The following is a 24,112-nucleotide window of genomic DNA, read 5'->3' on the forward strand; positions in this document are numbered from 1 at the left end:
TCAAGGTCCCATATCTTTCTAAGAACACAATACCCTATTCCACCCACCTTATCCTGGCACACTAAACTGCTCACCATTCCCCAAAGCCACCTTATCACATATTCTATCCATCTGGAGTCTCTATATACTACTGTTCTTTGGGGAACACCACATACATTCAATGACCTCTTCATCATCCAGCAATCATGATCCTGCAAGCCATCTCCTCGGTGAAGCTTTCCCTTACTCCTCTAAGCAAAGCGAATTCATGTCTCCTCTGAGCTTATAAAGCACTTTGTACATTCTCTTCTGTATCACTTACCCCATGGTAATGTGGCTGTCAGTCTGCACATCTCCTGTTATTAAGGGGCTCCCAAAGGACAACGACTAAGTCTTATCGGTTTGTTTCCCTGGTATAGTGTCTTGCACATATGAAGTTAGGTGAATGTATAATTATATCTCAAACTAATGTTGCCTGTGTGACTTCTGAGAATGAAACAATAAACTTCCTGTTACTTCAAACTATATATTGTGTGAAATGGTTTCTTCATGTTTGGAATTCACTTTCAACATTTAAAAAAACAATTAAAAAATAGACCTCTATGGTTATTTTAAAAGATCATCTTGGCTAAATCCACAGAAATCTGATATAAACTTAATATTCCCAGATTCTTAGTTTTTTCTTAATGCACTAAAGCCTCAACTGTTTTTGTACTTTTTTAAAAAATCAAGTGAGAAACATAAAATCTTGCAATATACATAGGAAATCTCTATAAAGCAGACATTTAAAAAATGACTCATGGAATTGGTAATAAAACATAACTCCTTATACTCTCAATTTTTAAACCCTAAGCAAGACTGAAAATGACCTAAAATCATTTGTCTAAAACAGCTAAGTCCATCTCTAAAAGCTACAAAGAAATCAAGTTTATAACTATACTGAGAAAAATGAAAGTCAAATATTAATGATCTCCAGTTGATACCAAAAGCAAATCAATACTGACATAACAGACATTAAAAAAAAAAATGAACTGGACATTAAACTGCTTCACAGCGTAGAATCAAAGGGGTTAAAAATTGCAAATAAATTTCAAAAAATTACAGTCAACTAGAAATATGAAAGGACTCTCTAGAATGCTTCACTGAATTTAACAGTTGAATGATATGGTACATAAATAATTTTTTAAAACACTACAAAGATTACATTATAGGAGTAAACACTACATAAATGACATAAGCACATTCCTTTAGTTTCTATTCACATTTCTATTCCATGAAAACCAAAACAAGTGAATCTTAGAGTATAGCACTGTTCAAGGCAGATTCCCCACAGAAAACAAAAAAGAAGTAATTTCTCAACCCCCAGAACTGATTAAAAAGCAATATATACCTAGTTACATGTAAAGAAAGGAATTCTTTACAACCTTCAAAAACTAACCACTGCTAATAGCCAGTGGACCAATGAATTAATCAGGAAGGCAGATCTAATCAGAGCCTATGCTGCAGCTTTTAGTCAAGATGGCCCTGATAACACCGAGAGTATCACTTACTTTTGACATAAACAGTACTTCCACTTGGCAAGACAACTACATTGGAGGCAGGACTGGCAGGTCTTGGAGACTTAACCGTTGCTATGCTGCCACTTGGAACAGGGGTAGAGGTTGGGGTTGACGTGGTACTTGTGTAGGAATAGCAAACCACTACTGAAGGAACGATAAAAAAGTCTGCTGTTAACTTTCACCAAAACTGTCCATGCATACAGTAAAATTATTTTTTTTCTGCAGGCCAATTTTAACACTTTTATATAATCAGAAGTTAGAGGCCAGTACTAGGTTAAAACGTATTAATAAGCTTTCCTGAAAATCATCACTTAACTAGGTTTCCCCCAAGTATTTCGCAGCTGTCTACAGGTGACACTGACAATGGAGAAGAGGACAGTTACAAAGAGACCAAGTTTAAAACTGAGAAAAATGAAAATCATTTTTCCTTCATGGCAGGAGTTGGACAAAAAGCATATACTTGTATTCTTTTTTAATACTAATAGCAGCATCAGTGATGGAGTGATGGATAATTTTTCCCTAACCATAGCAATTTCCAACTTGGCTCCTGGAGAGAAACAAGGTAAGTTTCTTTTATCATAAACAACTCACTAGTCACTTGCCATCTAAGCAGTGCAATAATAACTAAAGTAATGACAACATCATATTTCAATTTATTGAATAACAACAAGCAGAAGTAGCTCATAGGCACTATTTACTGAGTACCATACATTATGCTAAATCCTTTCCATATATTATCACTAATTCTCACAACACTACATCCTCATTTTAAAGATGAGGAACCCAAGGCTCACAGAAGCTACAAAGACTTGCTGGAGGTCACAAAGCAAAGAAATGGCAAACTAGGATTCAAACATAGATTAGACTATTGAAAATTCTATATTCTTTCCAGTGAACCAGAGAGGTGGTAAACAGAAAAGACAAAAGTCGGAAGAGAAGAAAGATAGCTCTCCTGCAACAAAGAAAACAGGAACTCAGTGGAGGCCAAGTTTGCACACTGATAACTGTCTCTCCCTAAATATAGCTTCCTTCCGTGTAAAACAGAGTCTGGCACGTATGAAAGGAATGTCTCTTCTGCTCCACAACCCATTGCTAGTCAAGAAAAGACAATTCTGCAAAGTAATCTGACAACTGCATTATTTTCAGGGTCATTTTCATGTAACACCAAACTAAGCTACCGAAGTCAACCCAAACATGCGCTCTCAAATTTAATATTACTCTTGGTGACCTCAGGAGACTCCAAGGATTTTTAAAGCATGTATCAATTATTAGATTAAATAACAATAAGAAAGCCATTCCCATCGGCCACGTAACCCCTAACAGATTCAGCACATTGACTGGAACAGAGAAGCAGCATATACCACTGATTCCAGAAGACAAAAACAGAGCTTTATTTTCTAAAGAATCAGTTCAGCATCTTTCTTCAGCAGATAAATGACTTCTATCATCTTATTAATTTTCCATGTCACCTGTTAAGGCCTCTTATCCACTTCTAACAAGACACGCTCATATGAAAAAATTCATTCCAAGAAGGCTTTTTGCAATTTTGTGATTAATATAATTCACACTTTGAACAAAAGGGATATTTAATTTTGGCTGAGACTAAAAACTTGGCAGTTTCTCGTTTCAGAACAAGTGTTGCTCATTATGTTTCACAACTTTTAAACACTGGACAAAAACAGATGAAAAATAAGACAACTTTTCTTGAAGAATCTGAGAAAAGTCATTTCTACACACAGAACTATTTCTCTACTCACCTTCCTTGCTTCCTGTTTCTGCAGGCACTGGAAGAGATGCATTGTGCTGGATAGCTGCATTGGCAACAGCATTAGCTGTTATAGTGAAGGCAGTTTGGGGAACCAGCCGAGGCATCAGGGGTACCAATCGACGACCTTCAATGGACCATTCTGAAGAGCTATTAGGTCCAGACATACTAAACAAAAAAGAAAACACTGCTACAAGAGTTCTCAATTGCTAAAAATGAAGCAAATATATACACTCAAATATAACTTTTTAAATTAGAAAAAGTGCCCTGAGTGAACAGGAGAGGCTTTATTTTAAGCAAGCAAGATCAAAATTATGAATAATAATCAGAATTCAAGGAATTTCACACACACTTAGATTTTTACACATTTTATTCCATAATCTGAATCTTATAATGAACATAATTGAAACTATGAAAAACTGTCCCATGCCTTTTAAATAAATATCAACATTATTTTCATTAGTTTAAATCTGGTATTGCTAATGAAAACTAGTATTTCTACTAACTTTTAGAACTTAATGTTATAATTAAGCTAAAAAGGTAAAAAGTACTCATTATTTCAAAAATCAGATTTTCCTGAATAATTAAGGATGGAATTCATTGAACTCTTGTAAAATTATCCTAACTGCCTGCATGGCCAGAGGTTCTAAGGCTTTCAAACAAGGGAAACTGAGGCAGTAAACGAGGGAGACTAGGTACTGGGGGATAGAAGGGAGCTGTATATATCACTGCATGTGTCACTGACAGTGTGTTATATTACTATCCTTCCTGTTAAAAAAAGTATACTAGATGTGAGGACACTGCAAGAAACCTGCCACTACTTTAATTTTACTTATTTATACCATTCTTCACTCTAAGGAATGTTTGAGGCAATTGAACTCTACCCCTAAGCAGACATTATTATCAGTTTTATTCAATTTCTTGAGCAAATTTTATCCTAGGAATCCAAACAGAGGTTGAAATATGAAAAGACAGTTGTTCACTTCCCTTGGCTTGTCTCCACAAAAGGTAGTGGTATCATTTTTCCTGACTAATGATTAGTGTCGAGGTTTAAAATTCACCCAGAATCAATCAATCAATCAACCTCTTCACTAAGTCAGAAGTATTTCTGCATCTTTTTCAAAACCAAAGATTCTACAACCCAACCTAGAGTTTAAGATTCTGTAGGTCCACTGATTCTTCAAATTTAGATAGAGTACACAAAAGCCCTTGTTAGTGGATAGTGGAATAATGATGATGATGGTAATGATGAAAATTAACATCAATTAGCACTTAGTATATGTGGGGCATTGTTCTAAACATTTTACATGTATTAACTCATACAATTCTTTCAATCTTATGAAATTGGTAATATTATTATCTCCATTTTTAAGATGGGAAAACTGAATTACCAAGAGGTTAAATAACTTGCTTATGGTCACACAGCTACTAAATGTCTCCTTCAACAAGCATACATCATGCTACTGAAAACAACTGCCACATCACAAGTGGAAGGTATAAAAATTTTCAGATGTGTTTTGTCTAACTTTTGCCTTTGAATTATACTAAGTGGGCACTGCTGTCTAATCACTAGTAACTTTCACTGAATGGAACAAATAAATTACTTTACAACTTGAGAAGAATTTACACTCAGTCAAGAAAGGAATTTCTAGGAGTTGATGAATTCAATAGAGTTACAGTGGGAAATCTGCAAATTCCTTCATGGTATAACATAGTCCTACCTAAGACATGGGAAAGAGGGATTCTTACCCCAATAACCCTCACAAATTTGTTATCACATAATCTCCAATTGATGCTAGTTCTGAAACAAAATTCGTACAAACAAGAAAGAGAGACAGAAACAGACCTATTGCTAATTGTCAAAGGAAAAAATTCTAAAAGCTATTCAGCATTTTCTTGGCTTACTCCTAGTTTGCTATCATTTTATTAGAATATCACTACTAAATTTGCTTGGTGAGAGTTTACCATACAAATAAAGTGATGTCTACACTTACCTGGTACATTGTTAAATGGTGGCAGAAATTATGGAAGATTAATAATTTAAAATACATGAATATATATGCTATTGAAAGGACAGAATTTGCAGTGCAAAAGATACAACTGCAACTTTTAGAAAGATCTATAAATCTTCCAAATTTCTACTCAGGCAAACATATTCAAACTTTTTTTAAGTGAATGAAAAATTAAACATCATGTTAGAATTAGATCAAAATTCCTATTTTGCTTACTAATGAGGGTGTATATATGCATTAGTTGCACAAATCATCTAGATAGAATTTTACAGGTTTCTGTAAACATCTTATTCCAGGGCTTTCCTGAGATTCCTAAGTTTCAAAGAACTCCTCTCTATTTATACTAAATATAGCAAGGGAGGGTGGAAACCTGGCTCCAGCCCCTTTTCTGAGAAGTCTAACAAGATACTAGTGGAACTACCTTGGCCCTCTCATCCTTTGGTATGCAGCGCACCAGCATGAAATCCTCATCCTCACATAGAAACTTAAACAGCATCCCATGAATGTCTGGCTGATGGAAAAGGAGTTAAGAGAATAGTAATTCTGGATAGCCACTTTATTTAGATACAATGCTGGCAAGAGTGGCCCAATTAAAAACTGTGAAGCCCCTTGACATTCCAGGCTTTAATACTATAATATTCTGACATGTTTCAAAACTGAATTAGAGTATCAAACTTAATAAATGGTCTCATGCCAAATAATAAACACGTGTTATGGTTCAAGCAAGGCTTTTCTTTGATCCCAGACACTCCACTCCTTTTGTTTCCATCTCCTTTGTGCTCAACCTTCTTGGCTTTCTCTTTACCTTTCAACCACATTCCTTCTGGCCTAAGCTGCTGTTTTGAGTGGGGGAGGGAAGGGAGAGGAGAAAGGGAATGCAGTCAGTTCAGATGCATTCCTCCTTGGCTCAAGTTACTTTTTTCAGGCTCAGAGTTTGAAGCCCTCCTATAGATAATCTTTAGAACTAGGTTCTGTTACTACTTCTGAGGGAAAGAGGGCAGAGGAGATGGACAGAATGAGGGATCTATGTCTTCCTCACCATTCCCCACTCATTGACCCTTGGGCTCAACAAGTAAATACGACGTCTGGTCGAACTAAAACCACAATATAAAATATTAAAACAGGAGTATAGAAAGACCTAAGTAGCTTAAAATTATACACTGAAGTAAACGGTTTTCAAAAAATTAAATTTATGTGTTAAAGAAATCAGAAAGGAGAGAAAAAAAGAGGAAACAGGTAGATAGAAGCCAACTCTCAATTATCCATGCTAACAGAGAGAGGAGGGAAAGGGAGAGGTCAAACAGATCAAAGAAACTAACATATTATCCAAAAATACTTTGGCAAATACTTGTAAGTTCTTCCATCAAACTTCTCCCAGGACAACTAACAAGTAGTAAAATGAGTAATTAAAATTTTCACCTCCTCTCCCTTCCCACCCTCTGACTAGAGGTACTTTCAAGCAGCAAAATAGCTAAAGGGTGGGCAGTATTAGGAAGGAAGGGGAGGAGGGGAAGAGAAGTAAAAGCAAGGGGCACAGTTAATTCATAAATGGAATATGTGCCCCTGAATAATTGAGAGCTTCAATTTTGAAATAAATACAAGAAAAAGCCTGAAATAATAATAACCTATTTGCATACCTGTAACTTGGTCTTTCACCCAAATATAAGGATAAATTCATTCTTTAAAGGGGAAAAAAGGAAAAGGAGACTAAATAAGTGTTATCTTTAAGTATGAAACTGATGCATCAACTTACAACTAACTGCCCCACAATACTGTTCCAATGCTTTTAAGGTACTAATTTTGTCTCTAAGTGCCTCTGAATGCAAACTATTATCTACTTCTTTATTACCTAGCACATAAGTTTCCTATTACAAGTTCTCAAATTAGAATCTAGGCTCAGTTACTATTTTTAGAGTATCCCAATTTAAAAGTTTAGAGCATTTAAAGAAGGAACACAATATGTGAATGTTTTAGCCATGTTGGCCTAACAAGTAAATACTTAATGATGCTAGAGGAAAATTTTCAAATTTCTACAGTGCATACATACCAACCACTGAAAAATCTCCAAATTCAAACAGCTTAACCTTCAAACTACACAGTTAAAAAGGTAGCACCCCATTTTATCAGTCAAGTAAAATCAGTAACATTAAAGCACCACATGAAGCTAATGGATCTTCAGGGTCAATACGATACTGCCAATTGGGTTAAAAGCATTATTTATTACATTATGGAAATGTACTGAATTTTTTCCTTTAGTTTTATTTCACATTAAAACATAAAAATAAAAAACAGATGAATATTCTATAACATACCTTATTTTATAAAATGTTCCTACCATCTTGCATTAACATTTAAAGGATAATTTCTGTTCTTTTCTGTTTTTCAGGAGGCACTGTCTCCATACATACTGTTAATGCTCAGTCTGTGTCTTCCACCACCCTCCACCCCATCTATCAAATAGTTATAATGATCTGAAAACAGTTTGATAAGAATCCTTTACAATTTTATTTTTTTGGCTTTTCAAAGTAAATTAAGGTATACTGTAGTCATATTTCTTAAAAGCAGAACATATATTTTACAATCTTTTTGCTGAATCTCAAAATACATGAAATATTAGTCAGTTAAAAAATTTATAATGCCTATTTATAAAGCAATATACATATCAAATACTATTACAAAGTAACTCTAAGGGGCTGTCAAATTTGGGGAGCACACTACTTTCTTCTTGAACTTTGCTTCGAGTAAAGGAATCATCTGCTAAACTGTGGAGGCCTTTAGTTATACAGAGATTACACTGCAACAGGATTTGACCTGAGTACTTAAAGCTTGCCTAACCAAATGCAAAAACATAACCAATTGAATAAATAGTTAACACAGCTATGGTCAGGATCCCTGAGTACAGAGATATTACTATCAAGATAAAAGACTCAGGAATCTGCTACACAATAGGAAGACTTTCAAAACTACGGTATACTACGTCATGAAAAATCAGGGGTGGTATGACTAATGGCTTACTTATGTGCAATTGTTGTTAACCGTTCATCGTTTACTGCTCTCCGAACTTCAGCACGGTGGCGCTCTGTTGAGATGCTATGAAAAAAAATAGCCATTATAGAACTCTGCCAAGCAGGCAGCTCTTTTCTATACTTTTATTAATGTTTAAGTCAACATTTTGCTTGTGGGGGGGGCAAAATTGATTTGTAAAAAGATATAGATAGGGGCCTAATATATATCTTCAAATGCTTTAATTAAAGTCATAGAAAAGGATTCAGAATGATTCTGTGTAATTGCAGAGAGAATTAGTTACAAATTAGAAATCACAGGAAGACAAATTCAGCTTGATATCAAGTCATTACATCCAAAACTCAGAAATATCAGACCATGTTCAAGATTAGCAGAGGTTCCTGTTATCTAAATGTAAAAAGCCACTGAATGACCCCTAACATGGTTACTGAGAAGAGGATTTTGGCACTTGGAAGAAAGTCTTCTAAAGTCCTTTCTAAAGCTTAAGAGTCTATAATTTTATGTTTAGTGAATATAATAAAGAAATGAAAGTGGCAAGATAATGTTTCCTGTAGATATATGCTATGAAACTTGACACTAGGATATTACTCCTTTATTACTCAACACTTGAGCTGTGTGTCTTCTACATTGTATCATGTTACCACTATAGTAAAAATGTACTTATGTTGATCCTGATTAAATACATGTAAAGTTAAATCTAAACAACTGAAAAAAGGCTATACCCATTCCATTCATAAATACTCAATAAAATGAATAGCACCCTTAAAAGTGTAATCTTTATTGCTAAGTTAAATCTATATCACGGACTAAAATATTTAAGGGGCTGGAAAGCAGAAATTTACGAGGCAATGTAAACAACAAACAAAAAATATAAATTGTTAAGTATGGAGGCAATAAGACTGATGATTTGGCTTAATAACATCCCTATTTTAATGTTAATTAAATGCAGGAAAAAAATCTCTTCCCTATTTTCACTTAAAAAAAGAATAGGACAAAATGGTCTTAAATGTAGAAAGGAAACTTCAGTTAAAACAGAACTGAATTTACTGATGTAAGATGTTAAGAATGGATCAAGGCAAAGTATCAAAGAATCCCTTTCACCAGAATTTTTTTAATGAATTTTTTTAACTCTAGTGGGAAGCTGAAGGGATAAACTATCCCTAAGGCTATGACTATTAATCACCACCCATTTCTATAAATTAAGACAACAACTTCCTAGTGTCTCCTTCTACCCCCTAACAAATGCCACTGGGCCACTCTAGATCTTCCTATCCAGTCGCTGCCAGCTCTTCTTTCCTTCACCCAGGTCAAAAATACCTCCCTTTTCCAAGCGGCCCAAACCTAAGATAACCTGCCTTAAACCTTTTCTGATTAGATTACATAATAAATGGTAAATTACAAAATTTTCTGTAACAAAGCACACAACTGGGATGGGATCTCTAAAGACCAACAACTTGACACCTCTGTCTTCACCTTAAGAGTGAAAAGTATTGAAACACCTCAAAATGAAATTTCTAGACTCATCTCTCACAAACTTTTATGATAATTTACCTAAGAACTTTTGAGAGTTCTCCAAGAAGATCTTTCTTTTCCTTGGTGAGATCTCCCTGTGCCCGAAGTGCACTGATAACTCCAGCATATGCCTCCAATTCTAGAAGAAGAAAATTATTTTATCAAGATAGGCCATCAATATTTAAGTACTATGGCTACATAGAGTGAAACTTCAGGGCAGGAAACCTAAAAATCAATATGCAAATATTTCATTAATGTCCTCTCAAAAATTTTATCTAAAACCATAGGTTAAAATGTGGCTTTTATAATCTTATTTTCTTTTTTACTGCCTCACAGAAGTCATGTATATAAAAAGTTTAGGTAGAAAAATCTAATGGTAAATATTTCGTCTTATGCATCATCCTGAAGAACATTCAACTCAGATGCTACCAACACCTGGGAACAGGTTCCAAGTGATATAATAAGGCTGATGAGAGAAGTTTTTAGCATTATTGATAGGTACCTTTACTGGCCAAACTTTGAAATAATTCCTTAGGCTTGCCTAAGAATTTGACCTATATTCTATCTGTGAATAGTGTGCAAGTGAAAAACTACTGGATCAAGAGTCAAATGACCAGATTCTGGCTCCAGCACTGACACTAGTTGTGTGACTTTGGACAAGTCCTTTCTCATCTCTGATCCTCAGTTTCTTTATCTAGAAGACACTTTGAAGGTACCTTCCATTTCTATGATCCTCTGCATCTATAAAAACCACCAGCAAAATGACTAAGGCAGATTAGCACACATGAATTGCTCTTACAGCAATCAGGACATAATACACTGAACCCTAATGCCAGACAGTTTCATTTCACTAACTTTCCACAGCAACAACTGTTATTTAATGAAACTGTCAGTCCCTAGTAGTGGTTAAAATATAAAACCAAAAAGCCCTCAATGGCTCCCAATGAACCATGCCTGCCTCTCAGTGTACTTCCTCGTGTACCACCTTCCAATAGTCCCTCCCACACTGACTCTGGGCTTGGCATGTGACTTGATTTGGCCAATGGAACATCAGCATACATGAGGCAAATAGCAACCGTGGACACAGGACCTTGCTCTCTTGTAAGCTTGAGATCACCAAGCTATGAAGAAGCCCAGGATGAAAGGTCACATGGAGAGAGAGGCCCAGCCACCTCAGCTGAGCCCAATTAACCAGCTAAGCTACCAGCTGAATAGAGCCACATGAGAGAGCTCAGGCAAGACAAGTAACCCATAGAATCATGAGAAATAATAAAATAGTTGTTTCAAACCATTAACACTATGAGACAAGTATACCTGAGCAAAACAAAATGATGGGAAATAAGTGTCCAGACTACAGTTATCTTCTTACTCAATTCAAGTTGCTACCGTATTTGCCAACGCCTTACATACAACAGATACTGAATATTAGCCAAATAATTAAGGCATGCATACCTGCATCCAAGGTACTACACCAACAATAAAACAGCAGCCTCATTCAGTTCATATTATTCACAGTTCTATCAAAAGAAAAGACTTTATATAGAAGAGTGAGCTTAAATAGAAATGTCTGGTCCAACTGAATTATCCCATGTGTAAACATCCTGCATGTTCAATCTAGGCTGGATATTACGTAGATGGTTCATGTGGTCTCTCTGGAAGGCCAAACTCTGCTTCTCTGGAGTAGTGAAGGAAATACTTTGTTCCAGGAAACACATATTTCAGCTTTTATTAGGACCTAAAGTAGAGTTCAGAAAGACACTGGGGATAACTAAGAAACCACTATATCTAAATGTTTATGCCCCATTTATGGAATATTTTATTCAACAAATCAGTATTGAGTCCTATTATATATACCAGATAGTATGCTAAATCCTGCCCTTAAGAAGTTAACTCTAGAATAAAGCTACAGTGAAACAAGTCATCAGACAATTCTAATACAGTGGTAAAGGCACAGAAGAAAAACACATCGTCTAGTCTGGAAGCATAAGCTTTAATCAGAAAGAGAACTGTGCTCTAGGCAGGCAGTGGGGGAAATGCAAATGTGCAAAAGGAACAGAGGGAGTAAAAGAGCATATAATGTTTCACAGAGACATTAAACTTCCAGTAATAGTGACTATTTTGAGAGTTTTACACTAGGGAAAGTAAAAATATGTCCATACTTGGTTAGTTGCTAATTCAAACCAAACTACTAATTGAACACTACTACTACGAGGTACCATGGAGAATCTTTATATGAACAAAACAAAGTCCTTATCCTCAAGGTGATTAAAATCCAACAAGGATAAAAATGGAAAAACTGTTTGGGGCCAGACTAAGAAAAGCCACCATTTCCAGTCTAAAAAGTTTTTGATAGAACTCAGTGACTGATTAAATGTGGAAGGAATGGCAGAAGGAAAAGAATCAGGTTTTTCAGTTTCCAAGATATTTAGTAGAATGGCAATACCATAAAAAGAAATGGAGAGGTCAGAGAGAGGAAGTGGTTTGAGGAAAATCTTCACTTTTGGCCTGTGGAATTTATGATGATCAAAATTTCACTATTTCACAATATTTCAAAAAAAGTGAAATTAACTAAAGAAAGACAAAGATTCTTGACATCTCAAGTCTCATTCCAAGTCCAACTAAAAAGTCATGCACAAAAGAGGTGGCAACCTCACACAAAACTGTAACTCAGAACACAGTTCTCATAGCTACACAATCCAATGCATACCTCCTCCCTTCATTCAATGAGAAACTCACTCATTGTAAAGAACTTTTACTAGCTTCCCAACCTCATTCACATTTGTGGATTTCATTTGATGAGAATCCTAAGATTCTGACAAATATCAAACTCAGTTGAATTTCTGGTATTATTTTTGGTACCATTCTATTACAGTGTTAACTCTAATGACGCATAAGTATAACAAAATAACACACGAAAAAACACAGAAAACAAAAGATTTGCCAAACTATTTTTATAAAGCCCTCAACCCGTTCCATTTAAAAAAACCAGCCATTCAATTATACTACAGTTCATAAAGCCTCATGTAAGAGTTACAGTTCAGGAGTGGTCATAAAAAAATAGGGCAGGGGAGAGGCAGGATAGAAGGAAGGAAGCATTTATCTATTACTGGTATGTTCAGTGTGTCATAAAGAAATTCTCTATCCCAATTTCTCTACACTTAAGTAAAATGTAATGTTTAGCATCTGATGTTAAAATAATTTATAACATTTTTAAAAAGAATTGTTTTAAAATGAATTCTTTTTTTTTTTTTTTTTTTGCGGTACGCGGGCCTCTCACCGTTGTGGCCTCTCCCGTTGCGGAGCACAGGCTCCGGACGCACAGGCTCAGCGGCCATGGCTCACGGGCCCAGCCGCTCCACGGCATGTGGGATCTTCCCGGACCGGGGCACAAACCCATGTCCCCTGCATCGGCAGGAGGACTCTCAACCACTGCACCGCCAGGGAAGCCCCTTAAAGCTAATTCTTAAAATATTTTAAGCTAATTTTTAAATGCAGTACCTTCTCTAAACTTCGGACCTAGAGCTAATGTTTGAAAGCTATTCAAAGGTTTCACTGTTATGATAATGAGCCAACGGGTGGGGAGGAAGTCTTTCCGCAAATCACTCTCAAGGCTCACCTCCCAAAAGATGATGATGTTACCCTCTAGGAAGGCTGTTTTCTTTTGTATAGAAGCAGCTCTTCAGCAATATTACCCACACAACTCTGACTAAAATTAAGGATAAATTTAGACTTAAAGGTTACAATTTTTATATTCAAACATAATCTCCTGATTCAAGGTCCCAAAAGCCCAGAAACTCTAATGCAATCAACTTCAGTTGTGATCTGCAATTATTTCAGCTATGAAATAAATAAAAATCCAACTTTATAACTGGTAGCTAGCAAGTTAGAGCAATTGCATATAAGTGTGTAGAAAATCACCCTCGAATTACTAAAAGTTTGGATATAAGGTTAAAAAAAAAAAAGAATAATTGACCCCCAAAAAAAACAACCCACCCCAAAACAAAACAAAAAACCTCTCTAGAGGTGCCAAAATACAATGCTAAGAAGTAGTTTAAAATATAGAAATCCTCATAGTGGCCTAAGGGGAAATAAAAGGGCAAAGGTTATTAGCAGGCAGGGCCATATTTGCTATGATTCAGATTTATGCATAGGAATTCCCAACAAAGATTTCCTTTGAAGAAAAGATTCACCTGCAAATAAATAAATGTCTGAAAGCAACTGCTTTAAAACGCTATATACTCATATGTCAGGCACTGTGATAGGCCCTTTTTATATACACTTAATCCACTTAAACTTATGAGGCAGATATTATTGTCCTTCATTTACAAAAGTGTCAATAAATTTAGGGAGATTAAACAACTTGTCCTTGGATCATGTCGGTCATTAGTAACAGGACCAAGACCCCAGGTCTATCTGAATTCAAGGTCCACACTTTCCCTTTCAAAGTCAGAGATATCTAAATAATTTCTATCCACTGCCAAAACATCTAATATTCTTTTTCAAATTACTTTTTCATTTACTGAGTCCCTACTATGTGCTGGCCTGAGACTACAGTGGTAAATAAGACAAAAAGGTTCCTTCTTGGACCTTACAGTCTAAGGCTGCATTTCTCAACCAAGGATACTCATGTAAACCACAGAATAAAGAAAATGATTTGAATAACTCTTTTCTTCTCAATTTTCCCAAGGATAATACATACCATTCTAGATGCATGAAAAAAGTTAGTTCATTACATACAATGGATAACTTAGTATTAGGGCTTAATTCTCTCCCTAAATGCTAGTTGAGAAAGGCTGCTCTAAAGGAAAAGAAGCACTAAATAATTCATTACAGGCGTAAATGGTGTTTTATTACTGAAAGTAAAATATAATTTGTTAAAGTCAGCATAGCTTACATTGACTTAGAATTCAGAAACAGTATGTAATTCACACATACATTCATGAAGGTTAAAAGTATGTTAACATGAGACTGGAATCCTATTCCCTGGGTTGAAATTCTGACCCCATGACTTACTATCAGCATTACTTCGGGTTCTAAGCTTCAGGTCTGTCATCTGTAAAACGGGGACAAAAGAAGAAACATACCTATCTTTTTGGTTTGAATGAGGATTAAATGAGGTGCTGAATGTAAAGGACTCAGAATAGCCCAGTAGCCCTGAAGAACTTTTAGCTGCTATTATTATTAATATGATTCATGCATCTACTGTGTACAAAGCACTATACAAAGCAGTAGAGAAATAACAGAGTAAGACAAGAACTATACCTCTAAAGAATTTCTAACCATCATGAAATAGGATATCCATGCAAACAGCCATGACCCAAACAGAAAGGGAAAAGGATCACAGGGAGGCATGAAACATCAAAAATGAAAATCATACCCAATTTTCGAAGAATCCTTTTGCATTCATCCCTGCTGAGATCCAAAAGCGTTGGCCACACAACAGGCATTGTTGCTTCTTTTTGGTAGCCCCAAAGAGCTTGTCTTCCCTACCAAAACAAAAACCAAAAACTCAAATTACAAAAGTACATTCAAAAGCCCACTCACGTGGAGATCCACACGCTAAGAAGCAAAACCAGTAAGAATATCTCACAATCCTATTTCATCTCCATGCTTTCCAACTTCTGACAAATGAAGAATTTAACCATATGCGAGCTTACTATTCCAGCCTATCATAGTGGAAAGAGCATAGGCGTTGGACACATATAGGTTCTAATTCAATCTTTCAACTTACTGGCTGTGTGATCCTGGGTAGATTGGCCTATCTGAACATAAACTTTACACATCTGTGAAACAGAGATTTTATGAATCAGTTTGTTATGAGGATTAAATAACAGTGTATGTGAAGTTCTTATCCTAGTGGCTGACACATTATTTCATAAATAGATGCCACTACCTGTGTAACCTTGGGCAAGTCACTTGACTTCTGCCGGCTTTCTCATTATGAGCTACATGAAATAAAATACGTAAAGTTCCTAGGACGTTAAGTGGGTTAATGGAACTTAATATAGTACTTTCTCCTCGAGTCTTAACAATGAAACATGAATTTACACCCAGCAGTCCTCAAAAAAACATTTACCAAAAGTTTAGATGTCAGGAACTTGGTACTGGGAATTCCCTGGTCTAGAGAAAAAGACAACAGCGCTGGGCCCTTGCACTATACCTGCTTAGCACACAGCAGATCCGCTGTAAATATCTGTTAAATAAACAGATGAATGACTGAGAAGAGCAAGTAATATGAATGAATGAATGAACGAGCGAGTGAACGTATGAATAAGCGAGCTCAGTGTCTCGTCTAGGAGTCAGGCATCGACCCGTAATAACTGCTATCTCCCGTTCCAAGAGCTGGGACTGCTAAGTCCAACTCCACGCCTGAAGTTGAGCCCCCTCCCCCTACTTCCCATAGTCCTCTCATCTAAGAACCAACCCAGAGCAAGGAGAACTGGAGTGCGCGCCCCAGCCGGCAGAATGACATAAAGAAAAGGGGTGGGGAGGAAGAAGGGGCAGAGCCAAAGGAATCCGCTCCCTCCACAAGCCAGTCCCCGCCTCCCGACAGGATCTTGGAGGCGGCCGGCGGCAGCCGGAATCAAGCACCACGTCACAGCATCCCGACGCGTCCCCGCCGGCGGACCCCATTGCGGGGCCGCATCGCACTGGAAACCTGGGCAGAGGTTGCCGGAGCCCGCTCCGAGAACCGGAATCCTGTCTAATCCTTCCCCCACTCAAGTGTCAAGGAGGCAAGCCCGCCCCGCCCCCTCCCCAAACACGCACTCTCTCGCAGCACCACAACAAGAGCAGCCCGCCCACCCTCCTCACCGGTGCCGCTCAGCGCTCACCCCAATGTCAAGCTCACGACCCAAGCCCTCTCAAGAACAGTAGCCGGAGTCAGGGGCTCCGGCAGGCATCAGCGATTCTCTCCCTCCTCAGCGGAGAGGACAACGGAGAGAAAGAGTAGACGCTCGGTCAGCCAGGCAGACGACCGAGACTCACTGGGAGGCCCCCAGAGCTGGACCCCAGCAATCTCAGTACCAGGCCTGCCAGAGTCCCCCTCAGCCCACCTCGGGAGCCCCACGATCCCGTTAGGAGACAACGGAGGATGGGGTTGGGCGCCCCAAGCCGGGCTCCGAATGCTTGGCCCGGCGCTCTTCCAGACTGGCTATCCTGCCAGTTCTTCCCAGCACCCTGTCTAAGAATCACCCACCTGCCCGGCCTTTCTGGGCTCATCTAAAAGGCTCCTCCGCCAAGACTAGGGGACACCAGGAATTGGGTTTGTTTGCTGTGCCTCAGAAGGGGCAAGATGGCGACAGGTATCAAGGCGCAGGCGCAGCCGCGCGCTGCCAGTCGGGAGGTGTAGTTCGCCTTTCCCGCCTTTCGGAGAACGGACACCAGAAGGCCTCCATTCTTCTGTCCCTCTTTTCCTGCACGTTTTGAAAGGAAAGGAGAGACATCGCGAGGGGTGCTGGGAGTTGTGGTCCGAACCCAAACTCCCTCCTCTTTCGCTCTTGGTGTGCACGCGCAAGGAAGGCTGGGATTGTAGTTTCCTTGGCTTGTCCTCCACACCTTCCTCTCCGGCTTCGCGCGCCTCGCCTCCGCCTGCAGCCTCCCAGCCAATGGGCTGCGCTCTCCGCTACGTGCGGCGTCACACGTAGTGGTCAAGATGGCGTTGGTAGCTGGAGCTGAAGGTTCCCCGCGACCTTTATTCTGCGGGGCGGGGTGAGGGACGGTGGGAAAGCACGTTAGTCGCTGAAGCGCCGTTGAGGATTAGGATCGGATTCCTCAAGAGTCTTGGGAGCAATTGTCAGCGGCCTCCAGCCCCGTCAGACGCAGCTCGAGGAGAGAGAATACACGCTACGACACCTGAGACAGTGGACGTCGCAGTTGCGCGTACCCGATCTGGGGGTTGCGGAGTTGCAAGTAGAGAAGAGGAACCCGAGCGTTCTCGACTTTGGGTTTCTCCGCGTGTGAAGTAGGAATGATAGTGCTATATCTGTCAAAGGCAAGAAGGAGAAGGGGTGTGTTTGAGGCCCTGCGACGTGGTAGGTTCACCCTTCAGCCTTTGTTCGTGTTTAATCACAAAACAGTTGTGTGAAGAGGGTATTGTTGCCCCTGTTTTACGGATGAGAAAAGGGGCCCAATATACAAATAATCGCGGCCATAAGATCGAAGCCAGTAACTGCTACTGTTGAAGATCCAATCAAGTTTTGTGATTGCTCTCCCTTTTAAATTTTGTACTTTGGGAGACATTGGATATGGTAAAAATACTCAAATGGAAAGGAGTTTTTAATGTGCTTTATGATATTAACAAAGTTTTCTTATAAAATGTTAGGTTAATATTACCCTATAGGGATGTTGTGATACACAAAGTAGAGAAAAGTTATTTGTAAATTTTGGACCACTATACAAACGTGTGAGATTGTTCATGTTCTTGAATCTCCATTGTAGGTTAGGTTAGGAAGAAAAAATAAATAACGGCATTTGTGTACTATTTGCCCATTAGCTAAAAATCCTCTCTGAGGCCCAGGAAAATTATTGTTGAAACCCAAGTCTGCCCCTTCAGAAAGTGAGGAAGTGGGACAAATAGTCTCCCGGCTTTCCCACCACTCCCTCCCTGATCTTCCAATGCATTCTTTTCCATCTATTTCCTACTGAATTGAGGTACCACCGCTTTCTGGCCAGATACTTAACTCTTGGAAAGATGATAAATTAAACTTTAATAGAAGATTTTGTAGTTGAACATATATTTTTTGATTTGAGTATCTTAGTGAGGCAGGTATAATTAAGATTACCCCCCACTAGGAGTGAGAAAAACAGATGTTCAAGAACTCACTCAATTGAAGGGAGTTGGGCTTTATAACTCCAGATCTTCGACTGGAATTCACCCAAATCCTATAGATTTGGCTGAATTCTCTTCTTGTAGTCCCCCGAATATCTTATAGTCCTTCCGCTTATGCTTGGCCTTGGTAGGTGCCAAGTACTGTTCTAAGCATTTAAAATATTTATTCCATCCTTAAAACAACTTTATGAGGTAGAAACTATTATCTAATTACAAATGAGGAAACTGAGGCATAGGAAGGAGATGAAATAGCTTGCCTAAAGTTACACATTATAAGTAAATGGTGGTTATACTCCAATAAAGATGTTTAAATAAGTAAATAAGTAAGTGGTGGGACTTCCCTGGTGATCCAGTGGTTAAGACTCCTCGCTTCCGCTGCAGGGGGCATGGGTTCCATCCCTGGTCGAGAAACTAAGATCCCCCATGCTGCAGTGGCACGACCAAATAATGATAATAAGTAAATGGTAAAGCCAGGATTGAAACCTAAGCAGCTTGGCTCCAGTGTGTGCTCTGGACTAGTGATTCTTAAATTTCAATGTTCAAAGAATCACCTGAGTATCTTGTTAAAATACAAATTTTAATTGAGTAGGTCTGGGTAGCGCCTAAGAGCCTATATTTCTAACAAGCTCTCAACTGCTGATGCTCTGGCATCAACTACTACCTCTGATCTACCACACATCCTCCCTTTCCTTGGAACCATATTTGTCTTTTGCAGCAAGAAACTGCCTTCCCCATGCTGTTGGTTACTGCTCCATATTCCCAAATGTTCCCAACATTGAATTCTCTTCTTTAAGAATCAGACTCAAACTTTACCCTCAAGAATATTGTCCTGCCCCTGCCTTTCTCTCTAGGATGAGACAGGCATTCTTGCCTCTGCTCCTACACCACTTATTATACATCTTGTTACAGAACTCAGACCACTGAGTTATGGTCATTTGTTTGAAAATATTTCTGACCAGGCAGTGAGCTCTTTAAGGAGGCACAAGAGTCTGTACACTCTTGTGCCTAGCACGTAAGAATAATAGCTAATACTTAGCGATGGCTTTCTCTGTTCCAGATGCTTTTACACACCTAATAAACTTGTTTAATCTCCACAATAGCCTTATGAGATATATCATGACCCCCATTTTATGGATGAAGAAACTAAGGCACAGAGATTTCAAGTAGTTTGCCCAGTGTAACAAGCTAGTAAGTAGCAGAGCCATGAATTCAAGTGAAGGCACTTTGACTCCAGGAAATGTATGGTAAATAAAGTAAGAACCACTCTCCTCTACCTCTGGTCTGAGAAAATGCATTGGAATATAGTACCTATCTCAAACTTTATTCCTCTATTCACAAAGCAGATTAAGCAGGTTTCTTGGAACAAACTTCAAGATGCCTACCATCCACCATTCTAATTTTGTAGTACTCTGTTGGAGAAGGTGGATTTCACCATTATCATGAAAATATCTGAATATAGCTCCTATGGTATTGTACAGGTAGGCAAATTGAAATGGATAAGACCTTAGAGATTCATTTTCTAAATTAAAAAAAAGTGAGGTCCAAAGAAGAAATGAGTTAACCAAAGTCATACAAGAATTTCATGGCAGGATTGGGACTGGGAAGCAGCCCTTTTGACTTATAGGCTGCTGCTCTTTCCACTGTATCACACTGCCCTTAGATTCTTACCATCAGAAAGTTTTATTACCACACTGGTATAGCCAGAAGGTGTACTAAAAGGGAATAGCAAGACCAAAATTTTTTAAAAATATACAAGTAGAATATCAAATAGTGGATTTGGGGGACAGAAAAGAAAGAAGGAAAGTAAACTGGAAATAACTGGCAATTACATATCCAGGCTCAATAGAGGATTAAAAGTGCTTGGAACAATCTAGAACAGGTTCAGAAAGGTAAAAGATCTGGCCACTGCCTTGTCCAATGTGTCCCTTACTCTCCCCCACTGTCCATTCAGTTCTCTAGTCTCTACTTCCTAGGTAGCTGACCCCATTGTTTTACTAGGCTGATGATGAGGCCTCATCACCTGTGTGAGATGGACCTTTATACCAACAGTTTTTCTCCAAAGGAACCTCTCTATACTCCTTGCCAGTACATCTACCATACTGCCACTACTGTCAGGGTGAGTTTTCTGAACTTCAAAGCACTTGTCAGTCCCCTGCATAAAACTTGGGAGGCTCCCAGATGCTAACAGAGTAAGGTTTAGCTTTTTTATAAGCAAACCCATGCTAATTCAAAGAAACATCCTTACACATCTAACCTGTTCCTAGAGCACTGCTGTCACCTTTTAATCTAGTATAAAATCTAATGTTTTCCTTAAGTTCACTGCTTCCCTTGAAGCCCTTTCAAATGGAGTTCTTCCTTCTCCCCCCCATCTTCAATATCCTGAACCAGAAATAAAGGCTGGCATTCTCCTAACTTGTCACTACATCTGTATTAAGGTCGTCTACCCCTGTTTTATGGCTTTCACCATTAAGCCATTCAAACTCCCTTTCACCCTCATTCCATCACTCTAGGGATGAAAGGATCTTAAGGAGAAGTTTTTTTTTTTAATAAATTTATTTATTTTGGCTGTGTTGGGTCTTCAGTGCTGTGTGCGGGCTTTCTCTAGTTGTGGTGAGCAGGGGCTACTCTTGGTTGCGGTGCGCGGGCTTATTGCAGTAGCTTCTCTTGTTGCAGAGCACGGGCTCTAGGCGCGTGGGCTTCAGTAGTTGTGGCTAGGCGCGTGGGCTTCAGTAGTTGTGGCTCGCAGGCCCTAGAGGGCAGGCTTAGTAGTTGTGGTGCAAGGGCTTAGTTGCTCCACGGCATGTGGGATCTTCCAGGACCAGGGCTCGAACCCATGTCCCCTGCATTGGCAGGTGGATTCTTAACCACTGCGCCACCAGGGAAGTCCCGTTCCACCTTTGAATCAGTAAGCAAGGTATTCCACATTCAAAACAAAACTTCCTTTTTTTGCATATTCTTACTCCTTTACCCTCACCAAACCTGCTCTTCAGCTTCAGTGAAATCTGCAGTTTACAGTCTCCCAGTTCCAAATCTGTTCCCTCATCTGGTTTTGCTTTCTTCCCTTTCTACCCTGGACTCCATGATGATTTATTTCAAACTCAGTCTCATCAACACTTTCAAGTCCATTCAGCCATCTCTGCCCTTCCACATTGACCCTGAAACAGCCCTCAACCTTGAATCAGTTTCTTCCCTGCATCCCTCCTCATGATGACTGATCTATTAGTTAACTATTAGTGCATAATACGTTATCCCAAACCTTAGTGACGTAAACCAATAATTTTTTTTTTAATTTCATACAGGTTTTGCAGTTTCTATGGGAATCAAGAGTGGCTTAGGAGGGTGGTTCTGGCTTGGGATCTCTAAAAGGTTGCAGTCATCTGAAGGCTGACTAGGGCTAGAGGATCAGCTTCCAGGTAGGTCACTCACATGGTTGGCAAGTTAGTGAGTCAAGAGGTCTGTTTCTCACTATATGGATCTCCTTATAAGGCGGCTTGAGCATCCTTATGAAATGGTAGCTGGCGTCCCCTAGAACAAGTGTTCCAAGAGAGCAATGTAGAAACTGCGGTATTGTGATGTGCCTGTGTGTGTATATACAAAATCAGGTTTTATATTTGTGTGTATATGACACATACCATGAAAGGGAATTTGTACAAAGCAGTAAATCTAGAACAACTTGACAGAAGTAAGTTGAAATAATATTAGGTAGCATTTGTTTAAGTCCCATTATAAAAAGAGCACCTTGTGTGTATTATCTCATTTAAACCTCACAACATTCCCATGATGTAGTAATTATTGTTCCATTTTACAACTGAGGAAACCAAGGCCTAGAGAGAAGAAATTATCCAAAGTCTGATATCACCAGAAGACTTCCCAAGAACACACAGATACTACAGAGTCCTAGTTATCTATTGTTGCATAACAAACCATTGCTGTGGCTTAAACGATTTATTTTGCTCTCAAATCTCCAGTTTGGGTAGGGTTTAGTGGGGACAGCTCATCTCTACTCCTCTGGGCAACTTGAAGACTAAGAGCTGGAATCATCTGAGTGCTCATTCGTTCACATGATTAGCAATTGATGTCGGCTGTTGCCTGGAATCTTTGCTGGGATTATCAACGGGAACATCTGTATGTGGCATATCCATGTGGCCTAGGCTTCCTTACAACATGTGGCCAGATTCCAAGGGTGAGTGACTTGAGAGAAGGAAACTATATCATCTTTATAATCAAGCTATGGAAGTCATAGCATTATTTCTGCCATACTCCTGATTGGAACAGTCAAGCCCACCCGGGTTCAAGGGGAAGGGAAATAGATTCCATTGCTAGATAGAAGAGTGGTAGAGTTCTGAAAGAATATGTGGGAACAGAAATGTTGCTGTGGCCATTTTTGGAAAATGTCCTCTGTCCACAATAATCCCTCTCACATGCAAAACACACTCATTCCTTCCCTGCAAAACCCAAAGTCTCTTCCCATTATGACAGCAGACCTGGGCTGTTCAGAGACTAGGATGTTGCAGTCATACTGTGAAATTCCATTTATATAAAGTTCAAAAGCAATAAAATCTGTAGTTATAGAAGTTGAAGAATAAATACCTTTAGCGGAGCAACTACTTGAATGGAGCTTGTAGGAATGTACCAGGGTGCTATAAATGTTCTATATCTTGATCTGGGTAGGAATTATATAAATAGATATGCACATGTAAAAGTTTACCAAGCTGTACATGTTTACCAAGTGCACATGTAAATTGTGTCCTTTCTGTAGATTATACCTCAATAAAAAGTAAAAGGGCACTACAGTGGTAGGTACAAGCCATTACACATTTGTCAAAACCTGTGGAATGTACAACACAAAGAGTGAACCCTAATGTAAACTGTGGACTTTGGGTGATAATGATGTATCATTATCATATCATAATCGATGTGTAGTTTCATCGATTGTAACAAATGTACCACTCTGGTGTGGGATGTTGATAGTGAGGGAGGTTAGGAGGCAAATGAGAATTTTCCACTCAATTTTGCTGTGAACATAAAACTGCTCTAAAAAATAATTAATTAATAATAAATTTTTTAAAAAGCCGTAAGTTAAAAGGATTGAAAAAAACCTATCTGTGCCAGTTAGGGGCCGTGTGTGTGTGTGTGTGTGTGTGTGTGTGTGTGTGTGTGTGTGAGAGAGAGAGAGAGAGAGAGAGAGAGAGACAAATGATAGATGAATGAATATATGGATGGGTGAATGAGTGAGTGAGTAAAATGATTTAAGGAACAATGGAAATTTTTGGTTCACTTAAAAGTGAGTGCTGGCGTAGTTCTGGCTTCAGGCATTACTGAATCTAGGATTCTAACAGGGCCAGTCTTAGTATCTCTCCATCCCTCAGCTCTGTCTTCTACTGTGTTGGCTTCATTCTCAGGCTACATGTGTTGGCTCCCAGCAGTTCCA

General features: G+C 38.8%; 1 protein-coding gene across 6 annotated transcripts in view; it reads right to left on the reverse strand.

Moving 5' to 3' along the window:
* The window catches only part of EMSY (EMSY transcriptional repressor, BRCA2 interacting), an 82,108-nt gene extending 64,953 nt beyond the window's left edge, over positions 1-17,155 (reverse strand). For 4 of the 6 annotated variants that reach the window (XM_082659719.1, XM_082659717.1, XM_082659720.1 and 1 more), the window contains exons 1-7: positions 17,050-17,155; positions 15,229-15,337; positions 9,891-9,990; positions 8,331-8,405; positions 6,953-6,994; positions 3,296-3,471; positions 1,530-1,682 (exon numbers count right to left, since the gene is read on the reverse strand). In XM_082659719.1, the coding sequence (XP_082515845.1) occupies positions 1,530-1,682; positions 3,296-3,471; positions 6,953-6,994; positions 8,331-8,405; positions 9,891-9,990; positions 15,229-15,298 (616 nt within the window). In that variant the 5' untranslated portion in view covers positions 15,299-15,337; positions 17,050-17,155. The remainder of the gene's footprint in view (positions 1-1,529; positions 1,683-3,295; positions 3,472-6,952; positions 6,995-8,330; positions 8,406-9,890; positions 9,991-15,228; positions 15,338-17,049) is intronic. The other 2 variants (XM_082659718.1, XM_082659716.1) reach the window with 1 other exon arrangement.
* Positions 17,156-24,112: the final 6,957 nt, after the last annotated feature.

Source organism: Grampus griseus (assembly GCF_964374135.1).
Source record: "Grampus griseus genome assembly, chromosome: 8".
In the NCBI taxonomy this organism is placed as follows: Eukaryota; Metazoa; Chordata; class Mammalia; order Artiodactyla; family Delphinidae; genus Grampus; species Grampus griseus.